General features: G+C 37.6%; 2 protein-coding genes across 3 annotated transcripts in view; both read right to left on the reverse strand.

Moving 5' to 3' along the window:
• Positions 1-2,691: 2,691 nt before the first annotated feature.
• Positions 2,692-11,001, reverse strand: LOC144979529 (uncharacterized). 2 transcript variants are annotated; one of them, XM_078926235.1, is made up of 3 exons: positions 10,833-11,001; positions 8,180-8,355; positions 2,692-7,072 (listed from the first exon to the last, which is right to left on the reverse strand). In XM_078926235.1, the coding sequence occupies exons 2-3, from the start codon at positions 8,325-8,327 to the stop codon at positions 6,660-6,662; spliced, it is 561 nt and encodes a 186-aa protein (XP_078782361.1). In that variant the 5' UTR covers positions 8,328-8,355; positions 10,833-11,001; the 3' UTR covers positions 2,692-6,659. The 2 variants fall into 2 exon arrangements, with proteins under 2 accessions (XP_078782361.1, XP_078782363.1); XM_078926237.1 differs by lacking the exon at positions 10,833-11,001 and adding an exon at positions 9,541-9,773.
• Positions 11,002-17,353: 6,352 nt separating this feature from the next.
• The window catches only part of LOC144979530 (ketohexokinase-like), an 11,661-nt gene continuing 11,581 nt past the window's right edge, over positions 17,354-17,433 (reverse strand). The window contains exon 7 of the mRNA XM_078926238.1: positions 17,354-17,433. This exon is cut by the window's right edge and continues 1,941 nt beyond it. The gene's annotated coding sequence lies outside the window, so the exon portion shown is untranslated.

The raw sequence follows: 17,433 nt of genomic DNA on the forward strand, positions 1-17,433 counted from the left end.
GGAGGAGAGACTTCCATAGGAGAAGGAGGCCCTGTGGAGGGCCTCTCGGTTTTTTTAGGGCTGAGTTTTTTTGAACCCTTGGGATTTTTAGGTCCCTCTGGGTTCTTAGATTTTTTGGGGCTTTGAGGCCCCTCAGGGGGATTTGTGGATCCCCCGACTGGTGTTGGTGGCTCCATATTCTGGGAAGGGGTGGAGTTTTGTTTTTGGGGGGATAGAGAGGGCTCACGGGAATGGAGATGGGGGGTGGGTCCAACATCCACGCCCATGAGGGGGAGAATTTTTTTGTTTGGGGAAGGAGGGGGGGTGGAGGTCGCCTTGGAGGTGGATGTGGAGGGGGCTGCAGGTTCCACATCTTGAACCTCCAATGTGTCAAAAAGATTTTTTGACACATTTGCGACCTTGTTTTTAGGTCTTGATGGCTTTTTCTTTTGAGGACTGTCTTTTCTAGTCTGTGCGATTTTGCCATGGCTGTTTTGGTTATTACCAGCAGCCCTGGCAACTTCTGCATAACTCTTGGCAGAAGCAGCGACCTGCCGAGGGGGGCAGATCACTGCTTTTGCCTGAGCAAACGTACCGCCGTAAGTGGCTCTGTATGTCAAGATTGCCTTTTCTTCTTGCCACTTAGGACAATCTTTCGAATGTGCTGCATGCTTGCCTTGGCAGTTCAGACAACAAGGGTCCACTTTGCAGTTTTCCTCATTGTGGTCTTCTTTGCCGCAGCGGGGGCATGTAGCTTTACGGCGGCAGTTTGTTTTAGTATGGCCGTACCGGTGGCAGTTAAAACATCTCATGGGGTTCGGGACGTAAGGCCGAACCTCCAAGTCGAGGTATTCAATTCTTATTCTCGACGGGGGTCTCGGGCTGTCAAAAGTCAGGATCCAGGTGTTGGTCTGGATTGTGCTGTCGCCGCGGCGGATGCTAACCCGCCGAGCTTCGACAACACCCTCCAGTTCCTCAACCATCTCCTGCTCCGAACAGCCTACCAGATCTCTGCTTCTTATGACACCTTTTGACCTATTGAGGCTCCTGTGAGCCTCAACGGTGACTGGGATGTCAGAGAATCTGGTACATTTCAAGAGGTTCTCACTCTCTTGTCGACCCTGCACTTGTATCATTAAAGTGCCAGAGTTGTTCCTGTTCACTGCCTTTGGTGTACCGGCGCCATTTGCTTTGAGTGCCTTGCTGATGGTGAAGATACTCAAAGTGTTAAGTTTAATATTATCCTCATTCGGTTGAATTACCAGGAACGGCGAGAATTTTGGGGTTGCCATTCCTGGTAAGTCATCAAGAGTCATCGGGGCTGTAATCTTTCTTTTCTTTCCTGTCTGGGGTGGGGCTTTAAGGGGAGAGTTTTTGCTATTTTTGGCCATGATATTTATAAGTTTTTATTCAACCCGGCTATATTGTGCCCACTAGCACGGCTCAGTCCCACACTTGGGGGGTAAGGCACTCACCGAAGCTATACTCCTCAAGTCTGGCCTCCTCTTGTCCTTCCATGGTCCTTGGGGAAAAAAAAAAAAAAGGACTCGAGGGGTGGAGTTGGGGGACGTCCCGCCTCCAGGCCTTTCTCTCGGATTGACCCTAATCTTTGCGTTGCACAAAGACTGACTGCTGATTCAGAGATGACAAACCATGATTAAAAAGAAATTTCATGGGGGACAGGAACTAGATATGGTTTTAAATCTAGTCCTTCCAATCTCTTTGCCTAAATGGAGGGGAGTGCCAAAAAATAGATTTGGCATCTCTGCGTTGGGTAGCTCGGGCCATCTACAAGGTAGGCTACCCACCCGTCTTTAGAGAAGCGTCAAGCCAAAGAGGAGTGTTGGGGTAGAAACACCTCGCAAGGTGAACCCCCCTCAGCCTCCAGGATCAATAGCTCCTCCTTATCGGGGTCCTCTCGGAACTGCGCACCCTCAGCAGAAAGGTGCCTGCTGTGCAGGATTTGGATAGGAATATCTCCTCGTTGAACCTATTTCAACGGTACAGGGTATAGAGATACTGGGGGATAGAAGACAGTTAAGAATGCTTGTTTTCCTCGGTTCTCTCTCTCTCTCTGTCCTGGCAACTCAATTTTGATAAGGAAGGGAAATTTTGAATCATTGGGGAAATGGGGTATGGAATGGAAATCATAGCTCAAATATGGTAAAAGGGGGTGGGATTTGTGCTATGCCATCGCCTTCCCTTGCTCTCTTTAAACTGAAACCGTCATTCCTCAAAACATCTTTTATATACTACGTTCTTGGGATTTGGGGGAGAAAAAGTTTGGGGATGATTGCCAAGACAAGAAAAATAGCAGAATGGGTGAATGAAGCCATTCTCATAAAAAGGGCTGGGGTATGGGGGTCTGTGGAGCCACCATGTCTCTTTCACCAGTCGGGTGGTTTTTCGTTGGTTACCACCAAACCAGAATGGCTCTTTTAGTCGCCTTCTACGACACGCATGAGCTTACGGTGGCTCAATTCTTTTCCCTCTCAGTTGAGGGACCCCGGAGACCACACGGGGAAAAAGTCAGATGAATTTAGTTTTCGACTTATTGATATTGCCCCACATTGTGAACAAACTGGTTGACTGTGTTATTTCACTGATTATCGTATCCAATCAAAATGAACCAGTTTAAAGAATTAGGATAGCTCACTAGCTAGATCCTATTTGATTTTGTTTTTTATTGGTAATCTTAGTCGGAGATTTTCCTTTTGAAAATATGTTGTGACAAAAAGTGCAAATAGCACAAAATTAGAACTATAGATGTCAAATATCTCAATTGCCTCACATTGTCAACAAACTGGTTGACTGTGCCGACACTGATTTGCGCATCTAATATTGATAATAATTTTTTTTTTTCTTGATTAGTAATTTTCCTTTTTAAAATATGTAATGACAAAAGTGCAAATAGCACAAAATTAGAATTAGATGTTCTATCTCAATTGTCTCATATTGTCAACAAACTGGTTGACTGTTACTTCACTTATTATCGTGTCTTATCAAAATGAGAAGATTGTGGGGAAGATTTTATGTCACTGATTATTGTGATAGGTTTATGTTGTTGTTGTTGTAAGTGTTTTGTTATGGTATGACTGTCGTGTCTCGATCAGGCTGTTGTGAGTAATATTCATGTTGTGTTTGTTCACTGTCTCCCGCGTAAACGTGACGTCATCGTGTCTATCATAAAAAAGCTTGCGACACCATTCATTCTCTCTCTTTGACCACAGCCTTATTCTTATCAGACTATTATTTTTGCCTATCGTTTGCATCTTTCGAAGATCCGAGCCGCCATACTTTTGGTATGTTTTAAGAATGAGGCTGTACCGGGATGGTTCCTCCAGAGCATTTTTAACCACCCATATATGTCCTCTACATATATGGAGAACGCCCACTTCGGTGGAGACTTTTTCTGAACTTTTTCCTTATTTTGTACATCGTGAACGAGATTGGGAAATCCGTTCACGACAAGATGAAGAATAGGATAGCTCACGAAACACATATTTTTCGTTATTATTATCTTCATTCAAGATTTCCACTTTTTAAATAAGTGCAGTTTACAGAAAGTCAACAAATTTCTTGATCAAAAATCAGATGAATTTATTTCTCGACTTATTGCCTTACATTGTGAACAAACTGGTTGACTGTGCCAATACTGATTAGCATATTTAATCAAGATGAGCCAGTTCTAAGAATAGGATAGCTCATCGGGAAACTCTTATTTGTTCTTTCATTGCTCAACATTCACCGTCATGAATCATAATCATAATGGATAGGATGCACAGATTCTGCCCCAAAATCACAATGCCCTGTGACCTTTAAAAACAGGAAGGCAGACGCCCACTTGGACATTTAAATTCAGTCGGAAGAAAATCGATTGTGGGGAAAATGAGAATAAAATATTTTTCAATCAATTTCTAATGTGAATCAGAGACAACAACAAAACAGAATCTTCAATATGATTGTATTTTGGATAAAAGCGTTGTTTATCTCCACGATTCAGTTGAAGTGTTTAGTATGCCAATGTGGACACAGAATAAAACAGTGTCATTGATAAGATGGATCAGAATAATATCTCTCTTCCAAATTTGATTCGTGTTGTCTCAGGTTCATCAACTTATAAGAGAGGTAAGCATATTGATTTTTGATTTTTTTAAAAATGCAAACTTAAATCGTGTGCCTCTCGCATTGTGGATAGTAATGGTAACGTCTGCCACCATGTTATAAATAGCTTATCAAGTTCATTTTTATAGTCCATATTCGTCCGACAAATCAAATTTCAAAATGTCTGGATGCTAATCTCAAGGGCATTGGATGCAGCACAGACATCAGACGAGATTTGATTTCATGTCCATTTGCAAACGAAATATACAAAATATCTACTCTGTAACCTCAAAGTTGGCTAAACATACTTGACTATCGCCAAGGTTAGAAAATAAAGGAACTGACAAATGCCATTCGTGTATTTCACTTCTCTTGGCTTCGAAGTCTGGACTTTTGAATGTCTGATGTTGTAGTTTCAATTTTACAAAATGAAACCAACAAACGGTGGCTCCACCTTGTGGGTCATGGCCACCAAAGATGTATAACTCTCCAAATCTGATGAGGACAGAGGAAACGTGATCCCTCCTTACACTTTTCGAGAGTAGTAATCTAAAAACAATGAAGCAGATTATTGGTTTTAGTTTAAAGGTGTGTTTTTTTAAATTTAAATTGTGTAGTGACAAAATGTTCTACATAATCAGAGTTAATGAGATGTTACATCTCAATTGTCTCACATTGTCAACAAACTGGTTGACTGTTACTTCACTGATTATCATGTCTTATCAAAATGAGAAGATATAAAGAATAAGATAGCTCACCAGCTCGATCTTAATTCATTTTTTTCTTAATTAGTAAATCTTGGAGATTTTCCTTTTAATAATATGTAGATCTAATGACAAAAGTGCAAATAGCACAAAATTAGAATTAGATGTTACATCTCAATTGTCTCACATTGTCAACAAACTGGTTGACTGTTACTTCACTAATTATCATGTCTAATCAAAATGAACAGAGAGAAAGAATAAGATAGCTCACCAGCTCGATCTTAATTAATTTTTTTCTTAATTAGTAATCTTGGAGATTTTCCTTTTAATAATATGTAAAGACAAAAGTGCAAATAGAACAAAATTAGAATTAGATGTTCTATCTCAATTTGTCTCATATTGTGAACAAACTGGTTGATTGTTACTTCACTGATTATCACGTCTTATCAAAATGAGAAGATGAAGAATAGGACAGCTGACCAGGAATTACTTATTTTTAGTTATTATTATTATCTTCTCAAGATTTCCATTTTTTAAATAGTGTAGTTTACAGAAAGCCAACAAATTTCTTGATCAAAAATCAGATGAATTTATTTCTCGACTTATTGATATTGCCTTACATTGTGAACAAACTGGTTGACTGTGCCGATACTGATTAGCATATCTAATCAAGATGAGCCAGTTTTAAGAATAGGATAGCTCACCAGGAAACTGTTATTTGTTCTTTCATTGCTTATCATTCACCTTCATGAATCATAACGGATAGGACTGGCCCAGCTTCTACCGCCCCCCCCCCCAAAAAAAAAACAAAAAAAACAACGCCCTGCAATCTTTAAAAACAGGAAGGCAGACGCCCACTTGGAAATTTAAATTTTGCCTGAAAAAAAATCAATTGATAGAGAAGATGAATGAGAATATCTTTTCAATCAATTTAGACAAAGCCGCCACAAAGGATGGGAAAAAAGAATCCTCAATATTATTGTATCTTGGAGAAATTTGCTTATTTTCATTATTTCAGTTGAATTGTTAAACATGTAAATGTGGACGAGGAATGCAATAGAGTCATTTATAAAATGGAATAGAATTATGGAATTCCCCACAAGTTTATCAACCATTGTCAAGAACCAGGAGAAAACAAAGGAATCTGGCCACAAAGAAGAAACAAGGACTGTCAACGACTGGTGATGTCAATGCAGCTGTGCCACCATGATTCAAACTGACTTAAGCCATCAATACGCCCAATTATTATGAAGCAAGCAAGGATAATTGCGGACAAACTCGGTGTGATGGGATTCCAAGCAAGCAACTGCTGACTCTCTCATTTCAAGAAGCAGCTTGGCACCCTGTTCAAGGTGGCTTGTGGAGAGTCTCTGTTGCTGACTGGAAAAAGACAAGCCTCAAGAAGTTGTTGACTGAGCATTTACCCGAAGATGTTATCAGTGCCGATGAGAGAGACACCAGGGTATGTCTTTTTTCCCAATGCTTACCTGACAAAGACACACAATGCCAAAATCACCCCTCTTAAACTTACGAGTTGAATGCCCTCAATTTATTTTGTTAGCATACGCAGATCTGTCTACTTAAAAATTCGCAACATTTAGGAATACAAATTGTAGTCACTATAGTTCACTTTATAGATCAAAATTTTATGCTCACAAGGATTTCATAACACTGAAAAATCCTTAAAATTATGAAGTTTGGCATCAACTTTCATTTTGAATAAATTTTTGATCATTTCGAGATGCTCAGGAAGTTCTGAAATGGGAGCCAAAATTTCATAATTCTACGACTTTTTCTTTATAATAGACAGGTCTGGCTTACAGCATCGTGCTATTGAATAATTTTTTAAAAACCTTAACATAACTTCACCATTTATTTCTTTTTTGATTTTGCTCTACTTCCACCTTGTTTCCCATCACCAACTTTATTGTCAGCTTCATCCTTCTTTTTAAGGCTTGAACTAGCAGGTTCCTCCACGCCAAAGTTCAGAGAAAGAGCACGGAGTTTGGATATGGAGCCCGACAAGTCATCGGCTGTCGATTTCAAGGTGGAATATTTTCCCTCCAGTTCCGAGGGGACATTTTTAAGGCTAGAATACAAAGACATCAACTTGATCACATCATCATAAGACTCCTTCCGTTGTTCCTCCGATATTTCAGACTCTGTGCTAGTATTGAGACTTGTGTTATTAGAGGAGGTGGTTGTAGAATTGTCACTAGTGGTGGTGGTGGTAGTGGATATGTTTGACATCGGTGATTCATTTGTGGGTGTTGTTGATGGAGAGACTGAGGACAGTAAAGAGACAGCATATTAAATAAATTGAATATATGATGTTTAATGACTTTTATCACCTCACTCAGCGATAACCACTTTTTGAATGTTATCAGTATGCAACTGATAGAGAAAAGTATATTTTTTGCACTAAGTCATCAAGTCATTCTGAAATCTTAGCCCATACTTCACAATGTGGTAAAGCAAATGAGTGATTTTCTCTTCATTGACTTTTCAGTTCTCTCGCCCTTTGTTATCACAAAGAATGGTAACAACGCCACAAGCAGTCTTCAGAGCCATTTGTCCCATGGAGCCGGTGTTTATCTCAGTTTCTATAACATGAACTGGACAACCAATTGCGTGCTATCCTTTGGATAGAATGCTAGTCTATTGCAAAGTACTTTCCACCCAATCTTACAGACCCAGCTACCCATTCACTGCTGGGTGGACAGGGGAATCAAAATAAAAAAATCTCTACTGCACCCGAGATTGACCTTCATACCTGCCTATTTTTTAAAATTCAAAATCATATATAATAATATATAATAATAATAAATAATAATATATAGCGCATAACCATGAAATGTAACTTACCCAAGGATCCATTACTAAGGACAAGAATGTTGTGCATAGCGGCCAACTTTTCAAAGAGCTAAAACAGGACATCCTAACGAACAATACAGTCAAGACCTAAAACAGCAGTATGCTTGGAATATGATATAACAAAAAATAATATAACAGCTTCAAAAAAGAACAAAATACCAAACACGGGAAGTTTCAAGCTCAAAACCCTTCTTCAGCAGAAAGCAAAAAACAATAAAGACATAAATACATTACTAAATTCCTGATAGACGAAAGAGATATATTGTAGGTCCTCTCTGTGGAAAAATCTTGATCGAAATTTTATTCTTTTTTTTTTTTGTTGTTGACTGAAGAATAGTTTTCAGCCCGAAACATTCGGTGTTTGGTATTTTGTGATCAAACTCGGTACTGTGTGGGTATAAAGCAAAGACTGGACTGCTGAGCCACGCTGTCCCTAATCTTACGATTGCTTGACATTGTCATTTCTCATTGGCAATTTGCTGCTAAAATAATTTTCAATATGAATGAATAAAAGTTACCTTGATAGTATTCCGTCAAAAACTTTGCACCCAATGAAAAGACAACGTCTGTGTCACCAATTGATTGGATGTCATCATCCCTTTCTGCTGCAGTCGGTGGAAGAGGTCGCTCTGACAAGCGATGGTTACCTTTCGACATGACTCCCATCAACCAAAACTGGTGTAGACCTGGCAATCTGAGACATAGAAAAAAACAATTGAAGAGTGGTTTCCCCTAACTCGGTTTTTCCCATTTTGAGATATTGAGGATTATTTCCACTAAAATTTCTCAATCTGTCTATTATTTTATCATATCTAAGCTTCAATTTCACATAATTCATGGGAAATTTTTGTGCCAAATGATGCTTAAAATATAGTTTTCCTTTCAATTTATCTCATGGAGGAAAAATCTCAAAAAGTAGAGTTTTGGAAAACTAGCCTCCAATTATTACCAAAACGTTATTATACGGTAATAAAAAAAAAATAATTTTAAGCTGTCCTTCAAAGCCATTCGACGCATGGAGCCAGAGTTTATCCCAGCTTCTTTAATGTGAAACAGACAATAGCAATTGCTTGCTATACATTGGATAGGACACTAGACTATCGCAAAGTACTTTTTGCCAGATTTAACACACCCAGCTACCAAATCACCGCTGGGTGGACACGGGGGGCCAGAAAAAAGTATTGACTTAACTAGGATTGATGTCAGTCCCTTTGCATGTGACACCAGTGTTCTACCCACTAAGCCGTCGCAACCCCGATATAAAAGTAAAGTAGAATAAATTCGAACTGATGTTACATACCGCAACATTTTTAATGTTTTTGACACTGAAAATTCACAATAGTTTGGCAATGGGAGTTTTAGACTATTTAGACTGGGATTATTGGTCTCTTTAATTAATGGTAGCGTCAATTGCCAAGGACCTTGACAATTGTCAAATCGTCAATTGCCAATGACCGTGTTAGTTCATCAACTACGCACTGTACTTTTAACTGCCACGGAGTAACGTTAGTGTTAGTGTCACAAAGTGATGTATTGCCATGGACTGATGCTATTAATATTACAGTCAAGTCCACTTAATCGCACACCCTCAGGAGTGTCAAATAAGGGAGAAGCTAAAAATAACAACTAGTCACCAGCTTTCATGTAGGACATTCACTTCTCAAGTTTTCTACGGGCTTGGGACCATCACGTTCTAGACATGACCTCATTATATTATAATGTTTTTTATTTATTTTTTCTTATTTTTAATCTTTTCTTTTTCATGTTTTATCAACAACAAAATATGACATTGCGGTTCGTTAGAACAGTAAACATGAAGCATTGATTGCTTTCTATTCTGTGCAAGCTGTTTTAAATATCCCTTTGTCTCAAATCTCACCAATGTAGATCATCTGTCAAGTGTTTTTCTTGGATGAAGTGGCGTAGTTTCTCTACCATGTCAAGTATTTCAGTGTTTGTCAGGGGTGTTGTGTTACATTCTGATGTCTCATCCTCATCTCTTCATTATCTAGGCATTATCTTTGTGTGAAGCACGAGTTATTCAATTTTTTATGCCTTAAAAACACCCAAAAAATTACTATAGGAATCAGCCTGAAATTGGGCACCAGCTGACTGAAAAAAAACAAAAGGGGATTCCCCTGAAACACCATGACGTCACGAGGCTAGGAGCCAATGACCGACGCTGACCACGGCAGTCCAAGCTGAAATGGCGTTACTTTGGTAGATTTTGAAATGAGTGTGATTTTATGGAATACTCAAAGGGTATCCTGGAAGCAGTTTTGAAAGTTGAAAATGGTATCATTGGAAAGGAAAATAAATGAATTTTATGATTATTTATGTTTTAAGGGAATTTTTTCATGAATGATGATAAACGGCTTGATTTTCTTGCCCACTAATAATAAGCTATCTTTCCATTACAATATCTTCTAAATGAATTTAAGGAGGGAAATGGTAATTCTACCAAATGATAGAGCGTTCAATGCCCTTTATTTTGGTATTTAATTTATCCAATATGTAAATAAACATCAGAGATATCTCAATTTAACCAAGTCATGGTTTTAGCCTGCAGCTCACAAACGATAACTAGCGGTCACACAGGTGAATGGGAGAACTGTGACACAGATTTAGCCCTTCATTTAAAAATTAAGTGTAGTATAGCAAAAATGCAGTTTTTCGGGAATGTGTCGCTGTGTGCGATTAACCGATGTGCGATTATTAAACGGAGTGAACTGTAATTATAAAAATTAATGAAAATTGTCTTTTACAAAGTCATATAATTTGTAATTCATCAATAATTTCCATGTGACATATCATTTAGCTTAGATATAAATGAAAATGTATTTAGTATAAGTATAAGTTGCTGGTTTTGAGTTTTGAGGCAGCATTGGCATTGTGGCGGCATTTCATTAGTCATTAGTGTGAGTGTGATCACAGATAAACAAATAAGGTATTCAAATTTTATGTATTTTCAAGACCTGACTGGGTCAAATTAAGATGTTTTGAGTTTGACAATTTCATCAAAGTCAAAGTGCCTACATTCCTCACACTCCTACACGAACATGTGACTTTTTTGTGAGTGAATCGTGACGTTGGTGGGAAGTGAAGATGAGTGGTGTGTTGAGTTGAGATTGAGGAGAGAATAAACATAACAAAATGAATCAGTTTTCTTACATTTTTCAGTTTCAGCTATTATGATCTTTATAACAGAAGATAAGCTGTCACGCTGTTTGTTTTTTTTTAACTTATCACGAACTTCTTCCTTGCCAAATTCTGATCAGAATGAAATTGATTGTTGTCACTTTTCTGAGGCTCCAGTTAACTTTTAAAAAGAAGAGTGGATCAGGGTTGCCAGATTATTTTTCAACAAAATGCCAGGGGAAGACTCAAAAAATGCCAAAACACTCAAAAAAATGCCAAAGTCTGTTGACTCCCACCCCCACTAAGAAAACTACTCACTTTTGATAGACAATTTACTATCATATCCTGGTGGCTTGCATGTTTTCTTTTCTTTTTTTTGTTGTTTTTTTTTTTTTTTTTTTTTAATTATACTAAATTTCCTGTTGGGGTAATTTTTTACCTACTGACTACTAAGTGGAGTGCTAAACCACTACACCACGGTTGAGAAAAGGTGTCATTTGAAGTATAATATACAAGAAAAGAAAATGCCAAATGAAAATGCCAAATGCCAAATGATTTTTCTAATGCCAAACGGTTTTCAAAAATGCCAGATTTTTGGAATCTGGCATTTAAAATGCCAAACTGGCAACCCTGGAGTGGATTTGATCAGGGTAGCCAGATGACCTGAGTACATCGCACCCAATTTCAACTTCAAAATTGACTAACTAGAACAGCACGTTGTCAAACACCATTAACACTTTGACCTCCTTAAAAATTAGTTTCTCAGCTAGACAAAAAAAACAATGGTAGACACAGAATAACTTGTTATTAATTTTTTTAATTTAAAAATCAAAATTGATGATAGAAACATGACTCCAAGTTTATCTAAATTGGACAATTTGGTCTTAAAATTGGCAATCTGGCAATCTTAGAGTTTATCATTCGGAACTGTGTTTTCAGTCCACCGGAAATAAAAACATTTCTAAAAGTACCAAATATCGTCTATACTTACCTTCAACGCTACTGGCTACATTGATCCTGAGCCTATTATAGGCATCATCAGAGATGGACAGGCATATGATGGTATCCAATTTCTTTCTTTCTACTAGCCCTAAAACGGAGTTCTTAAAAGAATATAGAGTCATCTTCCTTAACATTTATATCTATTTGTCCTAGTCCGTTAGAACTTTTGTGAGTATCAAAACCGATGAATTGTCTAAGGAGATCAGAGTTTTATTATTATTTGCCCAAGTAAGGTTCTATTTGGTCACTTTTCACATCGATCACTGGCCTCGACCACGGCTGTGCCTCAGACGAAAAAAAATTGTACAAGTACAAGTAGCTACAAAGCAGTCCTTAACCTCTCTCTCTCTCTCTCTCTCTCTCTCTCTCTCTCTCTCTCTCTCTCTCTCTCTCTCTCTCTCTCTCTCTCTCTCTCTCTCTCTCCCTCTCTCCCCCTCTCCCTAATGTAAACAATGCGATTGGAAGTCCAAGTACTCTTAGTTCAGGGAAGCAACCTTGTATATATTATTACTAATTTGCACTATAATTTTTTATAAAATTCAAACTCTTCTAAGCCAGACGATTTTAATTGTTGGTTTTTGTAAAATGCATACAACGCACATCTCAGTCGCTAAATATTTGTAACAGCTGTCTCGTCCTCCAAGTTACATGTTGCTGTTGGCTAGGGACCGCTTGTAACGCACTTCATGATAATCACCATCTTCATCATCATCATAATCTAAATTATCATCATCATCATCATCATCATCATCATCATCCTCCTCTTCCTCCTCCTCCCCATCATCATCATCATCATCATCGTTATCATTATCTCCGCCACCAGCTACCCCCACCTTCTATTACTCATTCCCTCCTTCCAAGTCTTCTTCCTCGCCTCCTCTTTCCTCTTTGTTAGCCTTATTATTTATCTTTTTTTTATGTTTTATCATTATTATTATTATCGTCATCGTCATCATCATCATCATCATCATACCATCATCACCACCACCACCACCACCACCACCACCAGCTACCCCCACCTTCTATTACTCATTCCCTCCTTCCACATCTTCTTCCTCGCCTCCTTTTTCCTCTTTTGTTAGCCTTATTACTTATCTTTTTTATGTTTTATCATTATTATTATTATCACCATCGTCATCATCATCATCATCATCATACCATCACCACCACAACCAGCTACCCCCATCTTCTATTACTCATTCCCTCCTTCCACATCTTCTTCCTCGCCTCCTCTCTCCTCTTTTGTTAGCCTTATTACTTATCTTTTTTATGTTTTATTTGTGTTAGGTACTTTATAGATTTTTATAAAATTCTAAATCGTCTAAGCCAGACGATTTTAATTGTTGTGTGGTGCCTTGGTAGGTTTTGTAAAATGTTTACAAAGTGAGTCGACCCGTATAAATGTCATGTCGGCAGGAGACTGAAAAATATTCGACATGTTTAATATATATTATATTTATTTTGGGTTTGCCACCAGAAGTCGGATTTTCTTCGCTCTTGTTAGCCCGAAAGCAAATCGTTTAGCCCGTCAATATCAAAAATACCACTCCGATCTTAAAACAAAATACATATTTGAACTCAGCAGGTCCAAATTAACAAAGTCTCCGCGTACACGCCTCGATTGAATGCTTATAAACAAAATTAATTACTTTTAAAACGTATTTATCGCCTTCATTTAATGTGTAGTTTTGCCCGATTGATGAAAAAGTAGGATCTCTCTCTCTCTCTCTCTGTGTGTGTGTGTGTGTGTGTGTGTGTGTGTGTGTGTCTGCCTATCTGCCTCTCTCTCTCTCTTTCTGCCTCTCTCTCTCTCTCTCTCTTTTTTTTATAAAACTTTTTAAATTCAAAATATCTCTCTCTCCATCCATCTCTCTCGCTCTCTGTTTGTCACGGACTCTCTCTCTCTTTCTTTCTCTCCCCATCTCTCTCTTTTTAATTTTTTTTTTTTAAATTAAAATATATCTCTCTCCATCCATCTCTCTCGTTCTCTGTTTGTCACTGACTCTCTCTCTCTCTCTCTCTCTCTCTCTCTCTCTCTCTCTCTCTGTCTGCCTATCTGCCTCCCTCTCTTTCTCTCTCTTTCTTTTTTTTTTTTTTTTTTTTTTTTGAATTTAAAATATATCTATCTCCATCCATCTCTCTCGCTCTGTTTGTCACTCTCTCTCTCTTTCTGTGTGTGTGTGTGTGTGTGTGTGTGTGTGTGTGTGTGTGTGTGTGTCTGCATATCTGCCTTTCTCTCCCTCTGTCTGCCTATATGTCTCTCTCTCTCTCTCTCTCTCTCTCTCTCTCTCTCTCTCTCTCTCTCTCTCTCTCTCTCTCTCTCTCTCTCCCTAATGTAAACAACGCGATTGGAAGTCCAAGTACTCTTAGTTCAGGGAAGCAACCTTGGGTATACATAGATATTATTAATTTGCAGCAGTATAGATTTTTATAAAATTCAAACTCTTCTAGCGTTCTATCCAAAGGATAGCAAGCAATTGCTATTGTCCGTTTTACACTATAGAAACCGGGATAAACTCCTACTTCTAATGAGCTCAGAATAACTACTTTTTTTTGTGGTCTTATGATAAAGATATAATCTACCTGGTTTTAATGTAATCAGGTTGTTTGTTTATTCTTTTGTTGGCTGAAGAAATGTTTTGAGCCCAAAACTTTCCGTATTTGATACATACATATGTATTCTATTACTTTTTACAGCCCACAGCTACGAGTAGCTTTGTATTACTTTGATCTTTATTGAGACTAGAAACTGTAATATATTTTTTTTAAATTATCACGACTATTTTGATAAGCTGTTGCTATTTTAATTCATCTCTTTAAAAAATTTTGAAAAATAAATCTGTCTGCAATACAAGTGTAGAATTAATTTGCTTATTCTTGTTGTGTTTTGTTTTTGTTTTTGTTTTTTTTTGTTTTGTTTTTTAAATCTTTATTTTGTTTTTGTATTTTTGTTTTGTTTTTTTTTTAAATCTTTATTTTGTTTTTGTATTTTTGTTTTGTTTTTTTTAAATCTTTATTTTGTTTTTGTATTTTTGTTTTGGTTTTTTTAAATCTTTATTTTGTTTTTGTATTTTTGTTCTGTGCGGCTATGTGGTCTTGCGCTTTCGAATCGGAAGGTCCTGGGTTTGAGCCTCACCTGGCGCATAGTCGAGTTCTTGGAAAAGGCTCTTTACTCACATTCTCTCACTGCACTCAGGTGTAAAATGAGTACCTGACCATTAACAGAGTTGTCTCCGTCCGAAAAAAATTGTAATATTGTCTAATAAGCGTCATGTCACGTCCTACATGTTAAGTGTTGCTGTTAGCCATGAATCCCTTGTAGAGCGCTTCGAGCACGATTAGTGGGTATTGAGAAATATAAAAGCTTAAATTTGGGGGTGGGGGGGGGGGGGGGTATTTTTTGTGGGTTTTTTTTTTTCATTTTGGTAAATTTTATCAACCCCAAGAAGTAATAAACAAAACAGAAAAATAAAACAGCTTTATAAAAATAAAAAAAACTATATGCACAGAATGATTTGGGGCTCCAATGTAATCATTCAGTCGATCGAATTGTTTTACCTGTTTCCATTATTGGCTGAAGAAGTTTGGTTGTTTTTAAGGGTTTTACGGCGATTGCATCACATTATGGTCATATCAGGGCCAGTAAAAAAAAAAAAGAAGAAAATGGGATAGTAAAAAGTTCTAGAATTACAATAAAGCATCCAAGAAAAGTGAAGACAAAGGGGAATTAGTTCAAATCGGAAAACAGATGTAGAGCCCAAGAGCACACTATCAGTGTACTTAGTTTGAGATCACCTCTTTGTTTCATCATGATACAAAGCACAGGTCCCAACTAAGAGGAATACACTCAAATGTTTACAAATCATATATAACATGTAAACAAAATATGTTTTTGTTTTTTTTTGTTTTTAAGGGTTTTACGGCGCTTGCAACACATTTAGGTTATATCAGCGCCAGTGAAAAGGAAGAAAATGGGATAGTAAAAAGTTATAGAATTACAATAAAAGCACCCAAGAAAAAGTAAGACATAGGGGAACTGGGAACAAATAGGGATCAGATGTAGATTCCAAGAGCAGACCACCAATGCACTTAGTTTGAGATCACCTAAAAGTCTCATCCAGACACAAGCACAGGTCCCATCTAAGAGGAATACACTCAAATGTTTACCAATCATTTAATATAATATGTAAACTCAACATAATACAATGCATAACAGAGAGATGATTTACAAGGAAAAAAATATCATCTCCCGAAACTATAACTATACATTTGACTGTTTCCCTCCCAGCCAAGGAGCTCCGGCAAGGATCAAGACAAAACTAAGTAATCTCATTCCAAGACAATGACAGGAAACAATTGGGAAACGGGTATGGGGGGATAGAAGACACAGCATGTACCTCCCTGCCCACTATGGGAGGTCAGGATCCCCACCCAGAAACAAAATATAATACATTACATAACAGACGGTTTACAAGGGAAAAAAATATCATCTCCCAAAACCAAGTATTTCCCTCTCAGGGTGTCCGGCTAGGGCCAGGACAAAACAAAGTAATCTCGTTCCAAGACAAAGACAGAGAGCATGTTGGACAACAAGTAATAAGGGATAGAAGACAGTAAGTTCCTCCCTGCCCAACATGGGAGGTCAGGAACCCCATCCAGAACGTAAAGTTTTGTTTTGTTTTTGTTTTTAAGGGTTTTACGGCGCTTGCAACACATTGTTTAGGTCATATAAGCGCCAGTAAAAAGGAAGAAAATGGGATAGTAAAAAGTTATAGAATTACAATTAAAGCACCCAAGAGAAAGTAAGACAAAGGGGAGCTGGGAACAAATAGGGATCAGATGTAGATTCCAAGAGCACATCACCAATGTATTTAGTTTGAAATCCCCTATAAGTCTCATCCAGACACAAGCACAAAATCCAACAAAGAGAAAAACTTGAATGCTAACATTATACATTCAAAATAGCATATAATAATAAATAACAGAGAGATGATTTACAAGGAAAAAAATATCAACTCCCAAAACAATAACTATGCATTTGACTGTTTCCCTCCCAGCCAGGACTCCGGCCAGGGCCAGCACAAAACCAAATAATCTCATCCCAAGGCAAAGACAGAGAGCATGTTGGAAAACAGATATAAGGGGACAGAAGACACAGTATGGACCCCCCTGCCCACTATGGGAGGTCAGGATCCCCACCCAGTGTGACTGGAGCCCCATAACTTTCTTGAGTTAGAAGGAAAAAACAACCATACACGTAAACTGCGTTGCCCCTATTCCAAAAACATCGCTATATGGTTTATGAATAAAAGAATACAGAACTGTACTGTCTGTAGTTGGAAATATTAAGAATCAATGACGAAAAAATAAAGTGCCTTCGAGACAAAATACAAACTTAACTATGATGAAGACTTCAAAGTTCTTCATTAAAATAAATGAAATGAATATAGAAATGAATAAATAGATTTTTAAAAATTAAAAATAAATAAATAAACAAATAAATAAATAAATAAATTCTAAACAAAAATAAAATCATAACACCACATAAAAAATAAATGACAAATCATACAAATTATTTTATTTACTCATTGAATTTCATGAAAAAAAAAAATTTTGAAAGACACAATCAAGG

Source organism: Berghia stephanieae, chromosome 9, assembly GCF_034508935.2.
Source record: "Berghia stephanieae isolate SIO BIC M18660-M18661 chromosome 9, UCSD_Bste_1.3, whole genome shotgun sequence".
NCBI lineage: Eukaryota > Metazoa > Mollusca > Gastropoda > Nudibranchia > Aeolidiidae > Berghia > Berghia stephanieae.

Excerpts from the sequence above, each read along its gene's own strand:
- LOC144979529 (XM_078926235.1), bottom strand. The coding sequence starts at position 8,327 with ATGGGAGTCATGTCGAAAGGTAACCATCGCTTGTCAGAGCGACCTCTT. Across the intron at positions 7,073-8,179 it reads TTTGACGGAATACTATCAAG|TCTCTCCATCAACAACACCC; the intron begins GTAACTTTTATT and ends TACTGTCCTCAG.